Source organism: Daktulosphaira vitifoliae, unplaced genomic scaffold (assembly GCF_025091365.1).
Source record: "Daktulosphaira vitifoliae isolate Bord-2020 unplaced genomic scaffold, ASM2509136v1 Scaffold_3, whole genome shotgun sequence".
NCBI lineage: Eukaryota > Metazoa > Arthropoda > Insecta > Hemiptera > Phylloxeridae > Daktulosphaira > Daktulosphaira vitifoliae.
In genome coordinates, this window is record NW_026099574.1 from 19,965,163 (window position 1) to 19,987,915 (window position 22,753).

Here is a 22,753-nt window from a genome sequence, read left to right on the forward strand (position 1 = left end):
AAAATTCCATCCTAAAAATACGTTATGCAACCCAATGTTAAAAATTCTTTTTTTTTACATTTTCTATATACTTACATACAGAAAAGTAAAATGGATTGGATTATACTTTATTGTCAGTATTATGTGTGTAAGACTACTGCATATACTCTTTTATTAGAGGACATGATTATTTTGTTTTCAAAATGATTCTAACCTGTCTTTTACATCATCAAAAAATAATGTAAAATTATACTACTTAGAATACTTAATATTACCCATTAACGAATATATATTTTTAAATATATTGATTCTAAAACAATATGTTTCTTTCTATTGAATAACTAAAATTTATCAAAAATGTTATAAACTGTAATCAAATAACTATCAATTTCATTTAAAATTTTTAATTAAATATAATAACTTTACAATAAAAAACTGTAGTTATTATTTTGGAGAACTCATTTGAAACACATGAAAAACTTATGTAAAATTTTAATTTTAATTTAAAATAATAATTATAAAATAGTTTTTTAGAAAATTAAATAAAAATATTTTCTATTTGAAGATAAAAAATTGAATGCTTTAATTGTACGAAAATGATGTTAATAAATATTTTGCTAATTGTTTATTATTTTGGAGGGGCGAATATGAAAATAGAATTAAATAAACCATCCTAATATTTTCCCAATTTAAAATAAGCAATCTAGTTATTAAATTTGAAATTTTTAAAATGTGTCAAAATTTATCTTCATTTAAGAGTCAATATAAAAATTATCAGAAAAAAAAAACAGAACAAGAAACCTTACAAAGCAAGTTTTATATTTTATCATTCAAATTGAATTCTTTGATTACCAACAAATCTACACTGATTCACCATGTTCCAAAACCGGAGTAGGAATTGATATTGTAACTAACGACAATATAAGTTAATATAAATTGAATTACTTCATTAATACATTTTCAGCAAAGGCATTAGCTATTTATAAGAGATTGGAATGGCATCTTCACTAAACGTTGAAGCACAAATGATTAAATGAATAAAAATGTTAAAAATTCCAAGACGGAAGCAAAACATTTTAATTACGAGTAAAAAGGTTTGAAATAAAATTGAAAATGATTGGAAGAAATACGGTAAATCTAAAAATTCATATTAGATAGAGGAAATTATATTACCATAATATTATTTTTACAAACTAAACAAAAAAGTTATCAGCTTATAGCGGATAACTTATTTGTCTGAATTTATTTTGTTTTTCAATTTTAGTAATACACAATAAGAATAAGACACTGCGTCAATGAGTTGAACGGCTCATTGATACGGATCGATAAAAATTTAGTTATTCCTAAAATAGTAATCTATGGTAGTCCTATCTAAGGAGCCGTTTTGCTGTCATGATCTGTTGAAACAACGGTAATCGTATCTAAGTGATTAGTAGAGTTATATTTAGACATAGACCTTTGTGTTTAAAAATTTTTGATGTTCGAAAAACTGTTTATTTTTAAATTATCATACAAAATGTGTATATTTTTACTCTATTAGACTGATAATCATAAAATAAAGTTTAATGCTTCCGTTTTTTATCAGGTCATCGTTCAATTTACTATTATTAGAATCAAGTGTTGTTTTGAACATTATGAATAAATCATTTAGGTCGCATAACCTTGTGAAATGACTTAAAAACAATTTGTATGTTTAATCGAATAATTACAATGTTGTCGCATCAAAATGATTGATTAGTAAGTATTTGATTAACAGGTAGCACAACCATCACGTGTTTAGATGACATAGGTACCACGTAGCTCTGCTAATATTAAAATGTTGTTAGTTGAGACTGACTATGGTGAACACTGTGAAGTTACAGAAAATTAAATTACATAAATTTGATTTCTTAATATCTTGGCAGAATTTATCAACTCTTGACTTAGACGATCAAACAATGTCGAAAGTTCGAGTGTCAATTTGTATAAGGTAATTTTTTAAGTCTAACCACGCCTCATAAATAAAAGTTAAAAGTATGATATATTTGTCAGTAAACTCGTGTTAATTTCCCTTTATCTGTGTCATTAATTGCGTTATTACTAAAAAGGCTAGCTTTTTAATCTTGAAATGTTTACTAGATTTAAAAGATCCGTTAGGACGATTCTCATCAACTGTTTCTGATATACATTATTATTTCTGTATACTGTATTATAATTGCTCATACCGTTTTTGTATTTACTATCTGTATGCTAAATTGTAATTACAACCAATTTTAAACCGTCGGGTGCTCGCTTAATGATTCCCGTCTCATGCTACTGTAGTATAGTTGTACAATCGTAATTAATTATTGCACTATAGTTGTAAGTAAAATATTCAAATGTATGTGCGCTCTGACTGTGACACGTTTAACTAATAAAAATGAGTTTCGATCCGAATAAATAACAAATTCTTGTCCTATGTACCTCGCGAACAGATTCAAATACGTTTATAACGTTATGCTAATGCCAAACCGTGCGGTTTCCCTTGAACTTAAATGATTTGTGATGCAACGATATCACTATTATTTTATTCAAATTAAAAGTATTCATTTTTTGTCACTCGTCGTCTTTGTACAGTGGTCATAACAGAAGCCAGTCAATGCACAAGATATACCACTTAAACGCACTTGACATAATATACCCAGTTCGATCAGAGAGCACTCGGTCTGTAACCTTTTTCATGACCGTGTAGTCTTCCTGATGTGTGTCGACTCAAGGTCACTACGGTAATTTCATTGAAAATTATTGTCTTGCGTCCATTCGAGATAACATATTTCGTGATCAATATTTAGGGCAATTTATCTTCAGTAAATATCAAAGTGCTCATTGAGTGAATTACTATTGAATGCCACGTGACGTTATAAATTGGACATCAACTCGTCCTTGGTATCTTAGCGAAGATGTCGACTTCCGGACAAATTTTCATTTGATCGATTCCTATTGAGTGATCGCATTAAATATATCATCGATAGTCAACTAGGTCCAATGAGCGATGCAGCGATGACATCTCTAAAGTTCAATGAAACTCACATGTCTCAGTGAGATTAAACTAATAAAAATAACGGGAATCGTTTTTGAATAATTCTTCATCAAGTAAAAAAAAAAATTTGTTATGTAACGTTTTTTTAAAACACATTGTTTATAATTTATATTCTAGTTTCAAATTTTTGCTATTTTTGTATTTAATGTTAGTATTATCAGTTTCATGTTAATTAAAACATTTTAAAGAATATATAATTACTAGTTTTCTTTTTGGTGTAATCTTCGTGACAGTAAAAACAGTAAGGATGATAAAATATACAGTTAATTCGACAATATTATGATTGGACTTGACTTACATTTCTTGTACTTTTCCTATGTAGAACCGATACATATTATTACAGCCAAAAAATTATACATCTAAAAATCTTCTGCAAAGTAATGTTGATAATTCAAGTATATAGTACACAAAATGTGTTCTTTTTTAATTATGGATGGTAATTTTTTTTATTCGGGTACACAAACTCTGTCTACCAAAAAATGTTTGTCTTCCCAATATAATGTATATACACAACATAATTTCTTTATTCTAAATATGGACGTTGCTAAGTATTAATGAACGTGGGTATGGGGATAAAACACCCCCGCGATAACTACTTAATTATGATCATTTTAGCATCCAGTCGTTAAATTTAGAAAAATTATAAAGATCATTTTTTTCTTTGTTGTGATAAATAAAGATTTAACAAATTGGTATACAACACTATTTAACATAGTAAAAAAATTAATTTTCCTGTCCTATATTAAAGATGTCAACTCTTACTCTCGAGAAAAGTTTTTCTTTAAAAATTTGAGAGTTATAAATTATTATTAAATGAGTTTAAAATTCAGCAAATTTAACTAATATTATCAACAAATATTAATTTAAGACCAGAAAATTTTTCAAAATTTCATTATTCTTAGTTTGTTTTAACTCTTAAATCTTATTTCCAACAAATACTAATTATAGTGTAGATGAGGAAGTTTGAAATTCTACATAATTTGTTATTGATATAAATCACAAACACTATTTGTAATAATATGTAGTTATTACATAATATATTTTTTAAATTATTTTACATGATTATTGATATCAAAAGGTTTGATTCTCAGTACAAAATATATTTTTTAAAAACGATATTATTAATTAATACAATTTTACATATGTCCTAGACATTAACACTAAAAAATAATAAGTTATGCTAAATGACATTATTTTCAAGGGAATTCCAATTTAACAATAATAAAATCTATTTAAATTGACCTCTTAAAAGGTAACAATAAAAAATGTAATAATAAATTTAACTCAATGTATAAAATTATAAAAATTCTATTTTACACAAGTTTTTGTTTTGAGGTAAGATCATGATTTTACTATTATTAGCCTTCATTAATTAATTCATTAGTTATTTTAATTTTTTTTACGTAATTCGTATTTTTTATATTTTTAAAACTATTAAAATTGAAGTTAGTAAAATGTATTACATAGTACATTGTAAAATGTTCATTAATTTCACAGTAACTGTAAATTACATAAAATTAATAAAAAATATAATAATAATTTGACTATCAAAAATTGGTTTATTTTTTTAATTTTTCTCGAAATTTTCGTTGCATTCAAATATTGTTATTTATAGCACTAATATATTGAATATTTCTATAAATATCATGTATTATATGTGTTTCTGATAGATAAAATTTACATATTAACAAATATCATCGGGTTAACCTTGTGCATGTTTAATTTTGTTTTTTTTTGTACTCGTCTTTCAAAGTTATTAAAATATCTTATTATTTTACAAACGTGTCTATTATTATTTATATTACTATATATCATTACCTACAGTAATTAAATATAAGTAATTAATTAGTAGAAAATTTCTGTCTTTATTACATGTGAATTAAGTCGCAAAACAATAATTTTTATATGATAAAAACTTAATTAAGTATTTTTTAAATAATAGATATACAAAAACAGACTTAACAGAAAACTCCTTTTATAGTAGTCTCATTAGTTTCTGCTTAGTTGGTAAACTGGAAACAAACTTTATATGATGAAAATATAATTATATTTAGTATTTAGTATAGCTTAAAAATTTTATTTATGTATAAGATAATTAAAATATTATAATTTATATTAAAAACATAAAATAGGTATAGGAAATGTTGTTTTTCTAATAATAGAATAATTAAAACTAGGATCTATTAGAGAAAAAAGTTTTCTTTTAGCTTTATCATTACTTATAAAAATTATATTAATTAAAAATAAACTTTATGATTATTGTTCAGTTTTGTTTAAAGAATGAACACATAAGAATATTTATTAAGAAATATGACTCAATTTAAATATTAATTTCAATTAATAGACAATTTGAGTATAGGGAATTTTTGGTACTTTTTATTGTTCCTGAGTGCTAAGAATTTTCATGGATAGACATAAAAAAATATGGTGAAAATAATCTTAACATCAAAACTAAAACTAAACAAACATTTTTACAACATTTTTTGTTACGTAAGGGTATTCTTAATTTAATTCAAAACTAATCAAACACAAAATTATTTAAATTATTTTGAATACAGATTGAATTTAATATTAAAGATTAACACTATGTTTTATGATTATTCATGAAAAAACAATATGTTTGTCAGAAACAAAAAATTCAAATTAATAGCATTCATAAATTAAAGCCTTAAATTTTATTAATTATTTGAGAGTAATATAATGACGAATTGATAAAAAAAAAATGATACCATGTAATAAAAATTATTCTTATTAGTCTTTTTATTAATCTTCTTTTTTTTAATTTTATGATAGAGCTTTAAGAGAAGTAACAATTTTGTATTTTTTAATATAAAATTGTAAGGATAAAAGTGTTTTAACAAATTATTTAAACGCAATTATGCAATCAAGTACAAGTTTGATAAATTACTTAATACCAACTGATGTTTACATCCCAAGGTCAACACTTAAATAAATGTAAAATAATTTATAGGAAAAACACTCAAACGTCATATACAATTAAGTATAAATAAAGAAGTTACGATTTCTTTGTGTTATACTCAATAAATTCAAAGACAATATGAATTTTTTTGCTAGTAACTGCTTTATACCTTTATTGATTTATAATCCGAAGAACATAGGAAGTTTTTAACAGGATTACATATATTCCATATTTTAATTTTACATCAAACTTTTGTATTATTGATGTGTGATTTATAGTTATCTTATGTTGATAATACAATGAATGAAGTAAGAAATGTTTTATTTACAAATAACACCTACATTATTCCAAAAAATGATAAATTTAATTTTTATTCAAGTAAAAAATTTAATCTAACGAATATATTTTTGTACAAAAACTATCCTATTAGTGTCAGTAATGAGTTTATTGAATATTACTACTTGATTAATTCAACTATTTTCTAAGTTTGATTGAATTTCAGCTAGAGATTGGTTTTTAGTTTCTGGTACTTTATGTACGACAAATAACATTCCTAAGAAACAGAAACCTGAATAAATGTAAAAAGTACCACTCGGTCCAAACAATTCATCTAAAGGAGCTGCCGAACATGTGACCAACCATAGGAGTATCCCGTTAGTTGCAGTTGCGACACCCATTCCTAGTGCTTTAAGCTATAACAGAAATGTTTTGGCTTTACCATTAAATTTAAATAAAAAAAAAAAGAGTTTAAACTGTAAATTCGCATTTATACAAATTTAAGCCACATAAATATCTGTTTTTAATAAGTCATAATGTTAAGAATCCAAGGTGATTTTTAAGTAGAAATACTTAAAACATTACCCTTAAAACATATTATAATACTAAAAGCATATTATATTCTTAAATTTTTAAACAAAAATAATTTAATATATAATTTTAATAATATAATAATACTACACGATAACGTTCCATGTTTAATGGACGTCAATAGATATTTTAAAGTATTTTAATTATGTTAAATTAGTATAATATGAATATTTAATTTTGTGTAATCGGAGTAAAAAAATGTAATTAACAAATTTTTCTTAATTAAGTCAGATAGAACTTTTACTGTAAAAGCTGTAGGAAATATATTTATTAAAATTAATTTTGTTTGATTTTTTTGTTTACAAAACCGTTTATTAAATTATTATGGTACCTTAAGGTGTATTTATATTTTTTATTGAAATGAGCTCTTTTGTAATGAAATTTAAGTGCTATATTTTATTTCATTAAAATAATTTATTGCAACAAAATATAACACACATTTTTCAACGTTTAAAATAAATAATTAAGTACAATTCGGAATTTACTTTATTTGCAAATTTGTGTTATTCGTTTTTATGTTCAATCATAATTGAATAATTTTAACGAGAATAAATTAAATGGCGAGATATTTAATTTATTACACTTGTTTTATTTTACAGCGTATTCTATTAAAACGTGATACGCATTTGATAAAGACTGAAAATAGATGACGAAAGATTTTAAGATACATCACTCAAAACATTTATTTAAATTCCATATAAATATTAAAAGGTTTCATTATTCGTTTGCATGAAAATTTACTCCAAACGTTTTATGTCGAAATATATTCGATTACGTTTATTATTTTATTAATTTCTTTACTATGAAAATAAAAGGAAATGAAGGCGTCTAATTTTAATATATTATCTTAAAATAGTATAATGAAAATAAAACACTAACCTCTGATGAGAAAATCTCTCCAATTACAACATAAGGTGTTGGTCCACATCCAACTGAATACATAGCAATGTAAATTATAATAGCCACCAGAGGCGAATAACCCAATGACTGAGCAATCTCGTACTTATTATTTTTCAAAAAGTAATAATACGATAGACCCAACAGACTTATGCCCATCGATGTAAACGAAAAAATCATCAGCGTTTTTCTACCATACTTGTCCGTAATAAGCGTAGAAATAAATACCATAACTACCTGTAATTACGAAACATTTTTATTGTACTAATCGGTTATCTCATCGAAACTAAACTTTCGAACACATCCGTTATTAAATTGCCTATACTAAACGCCGTGTGATTAAACACTTTATACCTGAATAACTCCTACAAAGATGACGGATTTTTCAGGACTTATATGATCGCTTGAACTTTTGAGCATATCTTTCATGTAAAATATCAGCACATTAATACCGGACATTTGTTGAAAAAACATACATCCCATACCTATAATCAGTGCTTTGCGATTGACATCCTTTTCTATTAGCTCGCGAGCTGTATAACTAATTTTCAATTCATTCTCAATAAATAACTAAAATTATAATAAAATAAAAATTTGTATGTAATACATAGTTTATACTAAATTATTAACAAATTTAAATTTACTAATGCTCTCTTAAGTTCATCTTCTTCTTCTTCTCCAACGCGTCTATCCCGACTACTTGGGGTCGGACACCCATATCATACACCTCCACTTGACACGTTCCCCCACATTACCTATGCACACATTAGCAGTCTCATATTAACCCCAATTATATCCAACCACCTCATTTTTTGGCTTCCCTCTTCCTCTTTTCCTTTCAATGTTCATTTCCATTACAAATTTTCAGCTTCCGATTTTTCTCTTCTCATAATATGACCAAACCATCTCTCTTAATTTTATAAAATTTATATAAAAAAGAAAAGTTACAGTTTAATAAAAATAGGTCTAGAAAAACACATTACCTGTATATCTTTAAGTTCAGTTGTGCAGTCATGTCTAGAATGTCGAAGTCTAGCTATTTCTTGATTAGCTTCGCTTAGTTTGTTAGATCGAATTAAATAATATGGCGATTCTGGCATAAAATATACACTGATAATATGTACACACACCCACAATGAGCATGCAATGTTTAGTTGGAGATAAGAAAAAATTTCTCCTAGTACATATGAATATAATATGCCAATAACAACGAATAATTGATACAAACCACCAAGGAAACCTATAACATTGATTAAAAGAAATTTATGTCTTTTAACCATTAATTTAAAATTATTATTATATTTATTTAACAAGTACATCATTCACATAAAAATCACCTCTTATATCTGCTTCAGCTATTTCGCCGACATAAGCTGGAATAATGGCACACATCGCACCACTACCAACACCTTGCAGTATACGTCCTATGTACAGTGAATGCTTGGTCATTGGAAAAGCTATGATAAGCCATCCAAAGAATACGAATATTTCACTCATTATCAATGATACTCTGTGTCCAAAAACAGACGATACAGCTCCTGAAGGTATCGCACTGATTGCTATACCTATGCCGAATAAAGAATTAGCTGTAACAACTTCCGTTGAAGCCACTTTAAAATGTTCTGCTACACCGTCGAGTAGCATTTGCAAAGATGGCGATGACCATCCCAAAATAGTACCAGTGATAAACGCACCCAATGAGGCTATAAAATATTGAGGAATATTTCAATATAATTGTCTACAAAACTCATACAAATAATCAATATATAATTTTATGTATAGTAAAATTTTAATTTTTAGGAATAAAAAAATATATTCTGTGAAAACATTCTCTATGCCAATATTTTGCTAATCCTACTGGTAGGTATAAATAAATACATCGACTATATTAATTACGTTTTCATTTAACTAAAAAAGAGTAATTTTTCCTCTGTGGTATAATAAGCAGATGCATACAAGGTCATTATGATCACAAAAACAACCATTTTACTAAATTATTATTTTAATTTTTTTAAATTGAAGCATTAATATTTTTTTCAACAAAACTGTAATAAGCTAGTTAATGACTTTACTAGATTTTCAATGACTATGTGATAAATATATCGCATACAATATCCATAAAAACATCTATATACTATCGAAAAAAAGATAATTAGTTTTTGAGTAATAGTAAATGACTTAGATTGTCAAGAAATATAAATAAATAACATTTTACTATATTGAGACATTGAAAGTCATTTAACTTATAGTTTAATGAACTAAAACGGATTCAGTTATACCAACTTAAAACCTAAAAACAAAAGAATAACAGATTTAAACAATTGTTATTTAGATTATTTTTCATTTCGTCTATTTAAACACAACTGAATGATAATTTAAAACAAATAATATTTAAAAGTTATTTTTTGATTAATACGAATACTTTAAAAAGGGATGCCTCTAACACATGAGACTATATCTTCGTTAATTAAAATTTTAAGTACCTTTATTAACTAAATACCTTTAACTCATAACTATCCATTACTAAATTTAGAATTATTTTTAAAGAAACTATTTAATTATTCATAATGAATCCACGACTCTTGATATGATATACATCATCCTAAATAGTTCTATATTAATAAAATAAACAATATAATCTTTGAATTATTTCATACTAAAAAATATTTTAACTTTTTACACGTATATGAAGCAAAATAAAATTTAAATCAATTAAAATCTGTTTCTTATTCCATTACAAATAATCGCGTCAAAATATACAAAAATAAGTTCTATGTTTACAAGTTTAAATATAATTTAATAATTGTCAGTCATTAATTTGAATTAACATTAAATGATTTCTTCAATTAGCTATTCTCTATTGCCTTAATTAGTTAGAATAGTGACAAGAATCTACTTTGAATGTTATAATAAATGTTAGATTCAATAGATAATTTGTATAAATTATTTACACCAATAGAAGATTTAAAGGTTACATATGTACAACTGTGAATTTTATTAATTAATTAACATTATGTTTTGTAATTATTAATTGTATTCCAATTAAAATAAATAAATATAATAATAGAAATAATAGAGCTCATGACGTAAAAAAAGTACAATTATATGAATAGTTACAAACCTGAAATGGCATATATTATCTGACGCCTTTTATTCTTAATTTTTACAAACATCATGAAATTTGTTTGCTTCTGTCAACTTGAGCTGTAAAAGTTTTGATCGATTACCAACGATAATTTTCTTTAAAACCAACTGAAAATAATATTTCTACTGAAGTGGAAAAAAACATACTGTTGTTTGAGGACATAATTCAGACTTTCAGAATAAATAACTATTGGTCAAATAATTGGCCAAATATGTAAAATTATGGATAGTTAAAAATTAACTGCTATTGTGCATTAGTTAGTATGCTTAATGTTTTCAAGGCGTAACCTTACACTGTTTATTAAAAACATGTAATTGCTACTGAATACATTTGTATTCTTAACAGATACGTCAGATACAGCGAAAAGTATCGTGATTTGAGTGTTTAATGTTGTATTTTTAATAATGAAAATATAAGCACATATTGATTGCAAAATATTGCTAATGCGTGTAATTGATTGTTTTTTCTTAATTTTAAATAAGACTATTAAAGTGTGATGATAAATGTTTTATTGTAACCGAAATTAAACTAAAAATTTTCAAAAGTATATTGATGCCAATTGGGCTTTGTATTAGTAGAGATGTGTTATTATATATTTTTAAATATTTTCATAAAAAATTTAAAAACATTTCTATTTTACTTTAAATCCAAGAATATATTATCTTGTCTCGCTCTCTCCTATAAACAAATGACTTTCGGTCAGTTAAAATTTAAGTTTATTCTAAATTATAATTAATGAAATAGCTATACTCATATATTCATCGGAATTTTTGTAAAACTTCAAATGATATCTCTAAAATTTTTACAATATTTTATTTGTCGATAAGTATAACAATTTATATTTATACGTAGTATATATATTGACGTAAATATATGTATTTTTATAACAAACCAAAAAAAAATATTTTTTTACGAATTTTTGTAAAGTTCTTCTTATAAAACTATAACAAACGATTAGACAAAAACACTATTCCATTTTTTGGCAATAATATCTTAACACAAAAACACACTCAAGGAGAATATTTACGGTCATTTTCATTATAACGGTTTTGTAAATTACATTAAGTTAACTTATATACTCTTAGTAACAATAAGAATTTTTGTTACGAATGATTATCAATATTAAAATGTTCGTAGCAACAAGTAAGTATAATTAACAATACGATATTAAATTATACATAGAAAAATTTAAAGAGATCATCTGTATATTATTCCTGGTCTTTTTAATTTTTTGAGAAATAATGTGTAATAACTGTGGAAACCGTGAACTTGCTTAACTACATACAAAACGTAAAAATTAATGACATTGAACTTCCTTGAATATAAATAATACTAGAAAATATTGGTTACGTGTATTTTACATATTTTACGACATATCTTTGTGAAAAATAAAATAACATTATTATCAAAAAACACATATTTTTAGTTTTATTAATTACTCTGAAATAACTTATCCACGTGATTGTGTAAAACTTAATTATATTTTTTGTGTATTATAATGTAATTAGAAAATAAATAATAAATGTATAAAAGTATTTATACATACATACAGTTCTTACTTCGATTGCATCAATATAAATCAATTTTATATAATATATTGTAGTTTTGTACTTATAATTCAAAATTCATAGATTTATTTTTTAAGTTAATCATTTGCAAATGAATATTCTAACGTCATATCAGCCTTAAATGAATCCGTCGTATTGGTTTTTATAAAATACAGCATATAATATTATAATGTAGTATTTTTTAAGTACTAAGCCTTGCTGTTGTTTGTAGCTTTTTTTCCTGCTAATTGTGTTTGAATTTCTGATAAACTTCTGTTTTTGGTTTCAGGTACAAATAACCATGCAAAAAATGCAGCCAATACGCAAAATGCACTAAATGTGAAGAATGTACCATGATTACCTATCCAATCAGGTAAGTCTTTTGAAACATATGTAACTACGAATACCAATATCCAATTACTAGCTGTAGCAAGACTGGTACCGTATGGTTTTACCTAAAATTTATTGAAGAATAGTAAGTTTGTCAAACTTTCTTATGTAATAAAATAAACGTGTTCATTTACTTCTGTAGAGAAAATTTCTCCCATAACAACCCAAGGTATTGCACCAAAGCCTAAGGAAAAAGCTGATATGTAGATTGCAATTGATGCCAAAGGTAACCAAGTTATTGATTTGGCAAATACTGGATCGTTATTATGAATTATATAATAAATTGCTAATGCCAAGTAACTGACAGCCATCAGAGCAGCTGAGATTATTAATAGAATCTTGCGACCAGCTTTGTCGATCAAAGACATCATTACGAGTGTCATAAAAAGCTTAAATGAAAATTTCGTACGTCAATTAAACAAATAGTAATATAATTCATTTTAAATTTCAAACTCACCTGAACAATTCCAATAACAATTGATGCCATACTTGAATTGATATCACCTCCAGTTGATTTAAATATATCATTCATATAGAAAATCACAACATTAATCCCACTTGTCTGTTGAAAAAACATGCAACCAATTCCAATGTACAATGATTTTCGGTTCACGGAATTAGACATTACTTGTGAAAAGGTGTATTTTTGAGCATTTTGTTCTTCAATTTCTTTCTATAAAATAAAACTCATAAAATTATTTCAGTTAATTTTTCACGGTTTATCCAATTTTTTTCCTAATAATCATCCATTAAAAAAAAAAAAAATTAATTAAGAAAAATGAAATCATTACTTTATTTTATATTTTTAACACAACTCATAGATATAATTAGATCATAATTGCAAGACATGCTAAAATGTGTATACTTAACTGGCTCTGAATCTATTCATCAAGTTTATTGCAATGACTTTTTTGGACATACCATTAAAAGTTGGAGGAAGATACTTTAGAACTCATTAAAAACGTAAATCAAGCTATCCGTGTTAAACTTTTTGAGGGTGGGATATTAATTTTCAGTATAGAGGCACTGGGTCAAGCAAGTTGGGCAATGTCGCGCGCTTTTCACAACGGAAGAACTAATTTCATAAATTGGGCTACAAAAAATTAACTTGTTATAAATGTTCGATTTATTTATTAATGTACCTTAATTATTTCTAATTCGTGTTCAATGTCTACTGAAGCACCTCGTAAATTTTTCAACGATTTTCTTGCCTTTTCCTCCAAGTTTTTGCTGAGATAATAGTATGGAGACTCTGGTATTAACAACACACCAATTAAATGAATTAGTGACCAGATTCCACAAAGTATGCCAAATGATACGTAACTCACTATAGCTCCAAAAATATATGCATATAATATACCAATAACTACGAGAACTTGGAATATTGAACATAAGCTACCTATTTCAACAATACATAAAATATTAATTAAAAAATTAAACGCATCTAAACAACATACACTTATAAACGTATACAAAATAAGATATTATATTTCTTTAAGAAATATGTATGATAAAATGTATTAAAATAAAAAATTATAAAATATAAAAGTTATTTTTTTATAAAAATGTATAAGTAATAAATGTTCTCATTTCATCCTTTAAAAAAACATTTATATAAAGAGATCATCTGTTGTAAAATTGGAACTTAATAAAAAAAACATCTTCAGCCGTTATTTTATGAGTTATTGGAAAATAAAATTAGTTAATTATGACAATTAACTTATTTAACACAATTAACTTATAATTAATGATATAATTTTATTAAGATACAGAGTTGTAATAGAATAATACTATCATTTTTATCTCCAAGTTTAACGAATAGGTATTTCTAGTTAAGTATATTTATCTAAATTAGAAAGATCATTATTCTATCCTGAATTTATAATTTTTTAGTTTTATGGGTGGAATTTCTTCCGTAATATCAACTTCAAACATTAATGTGTTACGATCTTGCAAAAAGAACTACTTAAGGTAAAAATGAATTACCTCTTATAGCTGGCTCAGATATTTCGCCAACATATGCTGGTATAAGGGCACACAAAGCACCTACCCCTATACCCTGAAGTACTCTACCGGTATTTAACATCCATACAGCTTTTGGTATAATCAGACATAACCAACCGATGAATATAAAAATTTCGAAAACCACCATGCTAAGGCAACGACCCAAAACGCTAGCAACAGAGCCAGCTGGCAGTGCGCCAATGGCAGCCCCAATACCAAATACTGAACCATAAGTTTTTGTATCTTCTTTGTCTACTGGAAATGGCGAAGGGAAATTACCAGACTCTAACATACCAACCGCTGACGATGACCATCCAATGATTGTTCCCATTGCCATGGCTCCCAAAGTAGCTATACAATATTATAAACATAAAAATAAAAAATTTTGTCAAATTTAATAATAGGTGTTTGATATTTTTCCAAAACTTTAATTAATAAAAAATTGAATCACAAAGTTTACTAATGATAATAAATGATAATTATAAATTTCAATTATGATAAGTATAATATTTACCGATAGTAGCAGAATATATTTGTGGTAGATAACTTTTACTTATGGTCATTTTGTTTGATTAATATTCTATTCAAAAAAAAGAAAAAATTATATTCAAAACAATTATAAAATGATGGTTTTTACTTAGCAATTTCATTAACATATTATTGATAAATATTTTATTTATTTTTAAAATTTGTTTAAATGTTTGAAATTATCGTTAAAACGGCAATTATTGAAGACCAGCGTGTAGTCATTACGGTGGGATACTCAGTACTGCTTTAAATATACAACTATTAATATCATACAACGTCTGTTTGAATGACGAAATATTGTTTCTATGGGAGATTGAAAATATTTTATATTTGTGTTAAAGTCCATATTAACTTTTAGGGTATTGGATTACAATAAATTCGATACTTATCAAAACTGTTTCATCGCTTTGTGAGGACACTTTTAATATTCCTAATTTTAATAAAGAAAAGGAATTTTTGGATTTAATACTATAAAATATTTAAAAATAACCCCAAAACGACAAAAATGCATAATTAATGTTTTATTTTCGAATTTTCTATTATATAAATCGAATTTAGCATTTGGAGAGCATCATCTAAGACAATCCTAAAAAAAATTCAATATGCATTGAAATCTGTTATCAGTTATCATTATCAGATATAATATATCAATACAATTTATATAAGATCATTTAAAAAGATTTATACATATTAAATACAAAAATATAAGTTGAGCAATTTTAAAAAATAGGTAAACTTAATTAATAACTTGTTTAATGCGTTTCTCTTTAAAAAGAAGTAGGGGTACGCTAAAAAATCCAAAAAATTCGATAAGATACTCAGTTCCTCCCTACATCCAATTAAGCACTGAATAATATACTTAATTAAAAAAGTATGTTACTATTATTTGAAACTATATTACCATAACAAAATATTTCAAATCAAACAATTACATTTCTACAAGACCAAAATAATCTTATTATACAATAAAACATTTAAAAATTAGCCAATCCTGGAAAATTAACTTAATGAAATACGATTTTCAAAATTTTTTTTTTTAATGAAAGAGTTTGACTATGTTATTCTAGAAAAATTATTCCCGTAGATGAGAAAAATTTTTTTATCACACCTTGAGCGTTTAATAATCTGTAACAAATTTTTTGTAACAGGTTGGGTTGGGTACTCATACCAGAATCATATAAGGACAGCTCGAAGGTCTAAACGCGCCGTGCAGAAGGCCTATTGGGCACCGAGTCTGGGGCCGAGCCCCAGTTAGGCGAAGCCTATTAAATTTATATCATCTATAAATTTTACAGTTCTTAATCGTTATTGTCTTGTTTGAAGTAATTTGTAATTAATAACATGTACAATGGACGATTTCGTATCAACGATTTAATTTTTGAATTTTAAAAAGTAATTTCATCAATTTAAAACACTGTGTACGTTAATTATATACAACAACTATTGAATACTTACACGTTTTAAATAATCTTCACATCTAATAGGACTGACGAAATGTATTTCTCAGAACCTATAAAAACACAAGTAATTTATATTTATCTAATATTGTCGAGCTATAATATTAATTTAATAAAAATTAATCAAATTAAAAATATTATTTTTTATTCGTATGAATTGATTATTTATGACTTTAATTCATAATTTAAGAATGATTGTAAGTTAAAGTATTTAAAAAAAAATTCTTTTTAAAAAAATATGATCATGGATATAAATGGACAGTTAACTTTTGAAGAAAACCCAGTGCGTAAGGTAAATATTTTACCATCGCTATTAAAAGATTTAGTGTATTTATGAATATTTTAAGTACCATTCATAAGTTAACCCCATTCATAAATAAATAAAAAAATTGCTGATCGAACATTTTGATAATAACAGCTGTTAAATTTTCTTTCAAGTTAATAGCTTATTGATATTTCTTAAACACGAAGGAAAGCTTATAAATGACCTGACAACGTCTTTTCTTTTTTATTTAAATATATAAAAAAAAATATTCCATAATTAGTTTAGGAACTGCATTTATACAGAATGAAACAGATCTGACAACATATACAGAGTGTATAGTAAGTAAGGAAACGGGTTTCTGTTGTTATCATTGTTTGTAACAATTAACCTGTATCCTTACTTACTGAATAATCTTTATCACTTATGATCTACATAATATTTTGTACTTTTTTTTTAATCAATTTTTACTATGTAGGACCATATTTAAGATATGTTTCTGTTATTTTTCACAATTACAAAAAATATTGTAAAAATTAATTCTTTTATAAAAAATTTTTATAATTTGAATATAGAGCCAATTTAGAGATAAGTTTTAAAGAAAATTTTGGTACCATAACTTTTCTTTTTAATTCAGTAGTTACATTTATACAGCATTATGAAGTTTCTTATATTTTGAATTTTTAACGATTTTCTATAGTATCAAAAGTTAAGAAAGCAAGTTTGAATTTTTGAACTAGCTTAAATAATTCTTTTTATCTACTTGTACATTTAGGCACGATGGCTTCGTCATATAACACAGTTTTATACGTTTGGGGTACGAAGTTCAAACCTCTCCAGTCAAAATAATTTTTTTTGCATTTTCTTAATTTTTTTTTGATGTAAAAAATAAACTCAAAATGAATAATTATAAATAACATTCAATCAGAGTATTCAATGAATATCGAGGATCGTATCATTGTAGTCTCCCCTTGTTAGAAGGAATTTCTTACTTGACTTGACTTTTACAAAAATGATTATCTTAAAATTTATTATAAAATGCAAGAAACAATTTTGTATGTTATCTACAAGTGTTTGATGGATAGGCAAATTAAAAGAGATTACATTTATTAATTTGAGTGATTCTAACATTGATATTATATGACTATAGTATATTCATTGTTAGGAAATTTGATAATAAATGTGCTTATTCAATATTATTCGCGTTTAAATTTAGGAAACATAAACCTATTTAATTAAAAACTCAAATTGTTTTAGATAACGTTTTTATAATTTTTTCATATACTTTATTTTACTACATGTTTTTTTATTCAATTACAGATGCTTATTTAAGTGTTAATCATTTCTATGGAAAATAAATTATATACATGATATCAAAATATGGTGGAAACTTTTGTATACTTTGAATGTCTGCGTTTAAAAAGTTGAAAAAAGAACCATTTAATGTGTGATTTTATTGTCAATTTGAATTCAATTCTGATAAAAAAAGGCATTATTATTTGTTAAAGAGTTTGTAAATAAGACTTTCAAGCTAGGAAAAGATAATTCTCTCATTTTAACTTAAACGAAAGCATATAAAAATATATTTGCAATGCAGGAAAAAAAATTGTATATTTACAAAAGACATTAAAATACATTCCATATAAATGTTTAAATTATTATAAACAGTTCGAGAAACCCTCAAAAAAATTAATGATTTAAACTATGTATTATATTTTAATAAAATTGTTAATATTCACTTTATAATACTAAATTTTTATAAAAATATGTTGTTTTTATTCACATGCTACTCTAGATATTTTGATATAAGTTGATAAGATTTTTAAAATAAAATAAGTAAATTCTGAGAAATTGTTATATTTTAAATTTTAATGTTAAATTTTTTTTTTTTTTTTTTTAACAAGAATTTATACAATGACGAAATAAAATTGTGAAGTCAAGAAAAAAAATCCTTTTAATGATTTACATATTTTCAAGTCATAAAAGTCATAGTAAAGTATATTGCTATAGTAATTTTGGTACATTGCATATAACCCCATTTATGTTTTAGTAATTTTATATATGAAAAGTTTTATGTAACTCATTTGTTTATGAAAAATGACTACATTTTTGACATAATTTATGATTATTAACAGTAGCGTAGCCAGGATTTTTATTTGGGGACTAAAAATCTCATTTAGCTTATTATATGTTCTTACAGCACCAAAGTCATTAGCTATTTATAGTAATAACTGGCTAATAAAAAAGATTATAGATAAAATCTGATAGTGTTTAAAATCATAGAAATCGCTTTGATGGAAATCTGTAGATAATGTTTAATTTTAAGAATAAAATATTAGGTTATTCCAAAAACTGTTTTTTTTTTAATTATATCCTGACTACTAGTTTATGATTTATAATACATAAATAAATGTTCATTACAGTAATTAAATTTAGTATGAAATTAATATTTATTAATTTTTTATATTTTCAATAAATTTATAATAATGAAACAAAAGTATTACTAAATACTTTTGTAAAAGTAATACTAAATATTAAATATTACTAATGAAATTTTTATTTTTATACAAACATTATTCAAATAGTTAGACCGGTTTATTATATCCATAAAAAATTATATGATTATGGTTTTTAGAGGCCGATTGTTCATAGTAGACAAATCTTCTTTCTTTCTTTTTTTAGTATAGTACATAAAATAACCTTGAACTTGGTTCAATTTTGAATAATGTAGATGATATGTTGCTATGCATAAAACATTAAATATGCTAATTTTACCAAAAATTGTATGATTTTAGACTTTAATGCCTATAACTTCTAAAAATGGTGATTTTGGATAGAATTTAATTTTTAATCTTAAATGACATTGTATAAATTTAATGTAAGTTTAAAGAACTTTAAAAAACTAAAGGTTTTTTGGAACTTTGTTAAAAATTAAAATGCAAAAAAAGTTGATATGATTTTTACGCCACCACAAAACTTATATAAAATAAATAATTGAATTTTCATAAAAAAAAAAAATGTCGTCAGTAAGGAATATGTTTGAAGTGTTATCAATAAAAATGTCGTCATAATTCGTCCAATTTTTAAAAGGTTATTTCCATTTAAAGTGAAAACTAAAAATATTAATATTGACTGTTTTATAACATTTGTAATTTTTTGGGATATTTCTTTATATAACAGAAATTAAAGAAAATTATTCAAAATAATGGTTCTGAGAACTTTAACAACTTTTATGATCTTTTGATGTATCGTCGAGCAAAATTTATTTATTAGGAGTGGAGTTGATGGTGTATACGAATATAAAAACACATCAAATAAAAAACTTTCAAAAGTGTGCCAAATAGAAGGTAACTCCATTTTTACAATAATTATTGGCGTTAAATAGAGTAGCATTTTTTGGTGACAATGAATGCATATACATGATTCTCAATAAGTATAATATATATATAGACTCAATATTGTATTTTTCCGAAAATAAATAAATATACGAGTATTATAAGTATAACAATAATAACTATGAGTTTACTCAAAAGTACCATTAAATGAATATGTCATCGTATTCAACATATAATCTTTTTCATTCAAATTTATAGTAAGCATTTTTCTATTAAACCATCAAAGAAAGAAAAAACGCATTTTGTGTAAACGTGTTAAAATGTTAGAGCAGGTCGCAAGAAGGTAAATACAACATCCTCTTACGGAATTCAGTTTTTTATGCAGTTAACAGACACATTCTTTTATAAAAAAACAATGATCATTATAATGATCAAACAACTGTAAGCAATCGTTGACAACTAATAGTATACTTTTGGTATGCAATGATTTCTGTGCAATAGGATACGACAAACTGTAAAACGACTTGTGTTACACACCTTTGAGTTCTCGTACAATAAAATAAAATTAATGTGTTATTTTTGTCTGCTATACGTATGCACGTTAGATGGCGCATTTGTTAGTTTATTCCCAGTTACTCTAAAAGTTGAAATTTAATGTACTTACTATTATTTTTCATTACATATTTAGTGAATATTGTGCGTGAATGTTTTTGATTTATTTATCTCATTTTTAAAAATACGTTCAAACATTGTTTATTAAGAACTTAATAAATTACTGAAAAAAATGTTTTTAATTCAAACTCTAGTTGTTTTGTACATAGTAATATTTTTGAAGTTGCGTCAACAATTAGGAAAATAGCTAATTTTTACTTCCATTAAAATGTTAAATATATATAAATAACAATAAAATAATGTAGAATTATATTTTTATGTCTTTTACACATTCTTTTGTTGTCTATTTAAAATTTTTTACAAACGAAAATTAATTAATATAATCAATATAAAAATTTAAATTTAGTAGTATGAGTTAAATGATGTCGTACTTTCAAAAAGAGGAAACACGTACTTTTTAAACAGTTTGTATGACAAAAATATGTTAACATTCATAATTAAAATAAATTTTTTGTTTACTGATTGACCTTAAATCGCATTACGTTTTAAAGAACAGAAGGTCAATAGGTTTCCGGATTGGCGTACCAGAAAGAATATATAATTTAGGGTGATATTGTTAGTTAAATATAGATGATAGGTTATATTATAATGTTATATAATATAACCTATTCTCATCATCTATATGATAATTCCCGAAATTCAATTATTTTCTTATTTGTTTTTATATTTTGTGACAATAAAAACTGTTAGTTATTAAATTAATTATCTACATTAAAAATATTTGAATATTAGATAAAATTAAAAAGTCATTAAAAATAAATTATGATCGTGATAGATATTATAAATTTAAACTGAACATTAATTTACTTATGATGAAGTAAGAATAGTAATATAACAGTAAAATTATTTACCGATATTCAATAATCCATCGTAATTTAATTCGTGTTTGTTAACTTTTATACACAAAACTTTATCTGATAGAATAATATTACTTCAATAAGCTTAAAACCGCACGTCTCTTTACTGTGCACTAGTTAAAATGTGAGAAGAATTAATCCATTTTAATATACAGTTGAGTAGAGCTAACGACAAGTACCGGCACAGATGTGCGTTGATAGAAAGATGGAAAGAGGGTATGTCAGCCCCTCCTTAATAATTTCAAACAGCGATAAAAATTACACGAACTAATTACTAAATCATCATTTTAAGTATAAGCGTTGAAACAGTTTTAATTTATAAAAACTTGTATTATTTATTAATAAGCACTTTAAGATTGTTTTTGGTAAAAATACAAAATAAACCTATACCAATTTCATACACCTTTACAATAATACTGAATATTGAATAGGTAATTTTCAAACAGATTATTTATCATCAAATATTTTATTTTAGGTTAGGTTTTCTAAAATGAGTTATGGAAAAATATGTTTCAATATAAAAGTTTCATTTGTTTTTATTCTTTTTACTTTCAACATTTATCCTTATGCGGTATTTTCCCTCATTGATTTATTCATAGATATAGACGGCTATAGTTTATCTATTTATTTCAACTATCTAACATTTATTGTTTTATTTTACTGATTAAGGTAGTAAATAGTTTCATATTATACATTTTTATTATTGTAAACTAAAGATGTAACAGTATAATGAAAAGTATTTTGTAGATATTAGTTAAAAAAGGTTAATTTAAAACAGTTTAAACTTTATGTAAATACATAAATATTATACATATTTATCATACTTTGTCAATAG

The 22,753-nt window shown here is 24.7% G+C and overlaps 1 protein-coding gene and 1 long non-coding RNA gene across 2 annotated transcripts; one reads left to right on the forward strand and one right to left on the reverse strand.

Annotated features, from left to right (window-relative positions):
- Positions 1–1,690: 1,690 nt before the first annotated feature.
- On the forward strand, positions 1,691–3,234 carry LOC126901645 (uncharacterized). Its single transcript, XR_007703074.1, has 2 exons — positions 1,691–2,723; positions 2,790–3,234. It is a non-coding gene; the product is annotated as an uncharacterized LOC126901645 (long non-coding RNA).
- Positions 3,235–5,883: 2,649 nt separating this feature from the next.
- On the reverse strand, positions 5,884–22,273 carry LOC126902079 (facilitated trehalose transporter Tret1-like). Its single transcript, XM_050679100.1, has 14 exons — positions 21,913–22,273; positions 16,791–16,845; positions 15,322–15,387; positions 14,790–15,158; positions 13,946–14,202; positions 13,261–13,476; positions 12,938–13,192; positions 12,629–12,868; positions 10,843–10,909; positions 9,059–9,424; positions 8,705–8,961; positions 8,076–8,291; positions 7,704–7,958; positions 5,884–6,649 (listed from the first exon to the last, which is right to left on the reverse strand). Exons 3-14 carry the CDS (start codon positions 15,368–15,370, stop codon positions 6,428–6,430), a joined length of 2,769 nt encoding a protein of 922 aa, XP_050535057.1. The 5' UTR covers positions 15,371–15,387; positions 16,791–16,845; positions 21,913–22,273; the 3' UTR covers positions 5,884–6,427.
- Between the last annotated feature and the right edge of the window lie 480 nt (positions 22,274–22,753).

Bases quoted from the DNA above. Each gene is read 5' to 3' on its own strand.
- LOC126902079 (XM_050679100.1), bottom strand. From the start codon at position 15,370: ATGACCATAAGTAAAAGTTATCTACCACAAATATATTCTGCTACTATC. The intron at 12,869-12,937 runs GTAAATGAACAC...AATAAATTTTAG, and splicing joins GAGAAATTTTCTCTACAGAA to GTAAAACCATACGGTACCAG. The intron at 6,650-7,703 runs GTTAGTGTTTTA...TTTCTGTTATAG, and splicing joins GAGAGATTTTCTCATCAGAG to CTTAAAGCACTAGGAATGGG.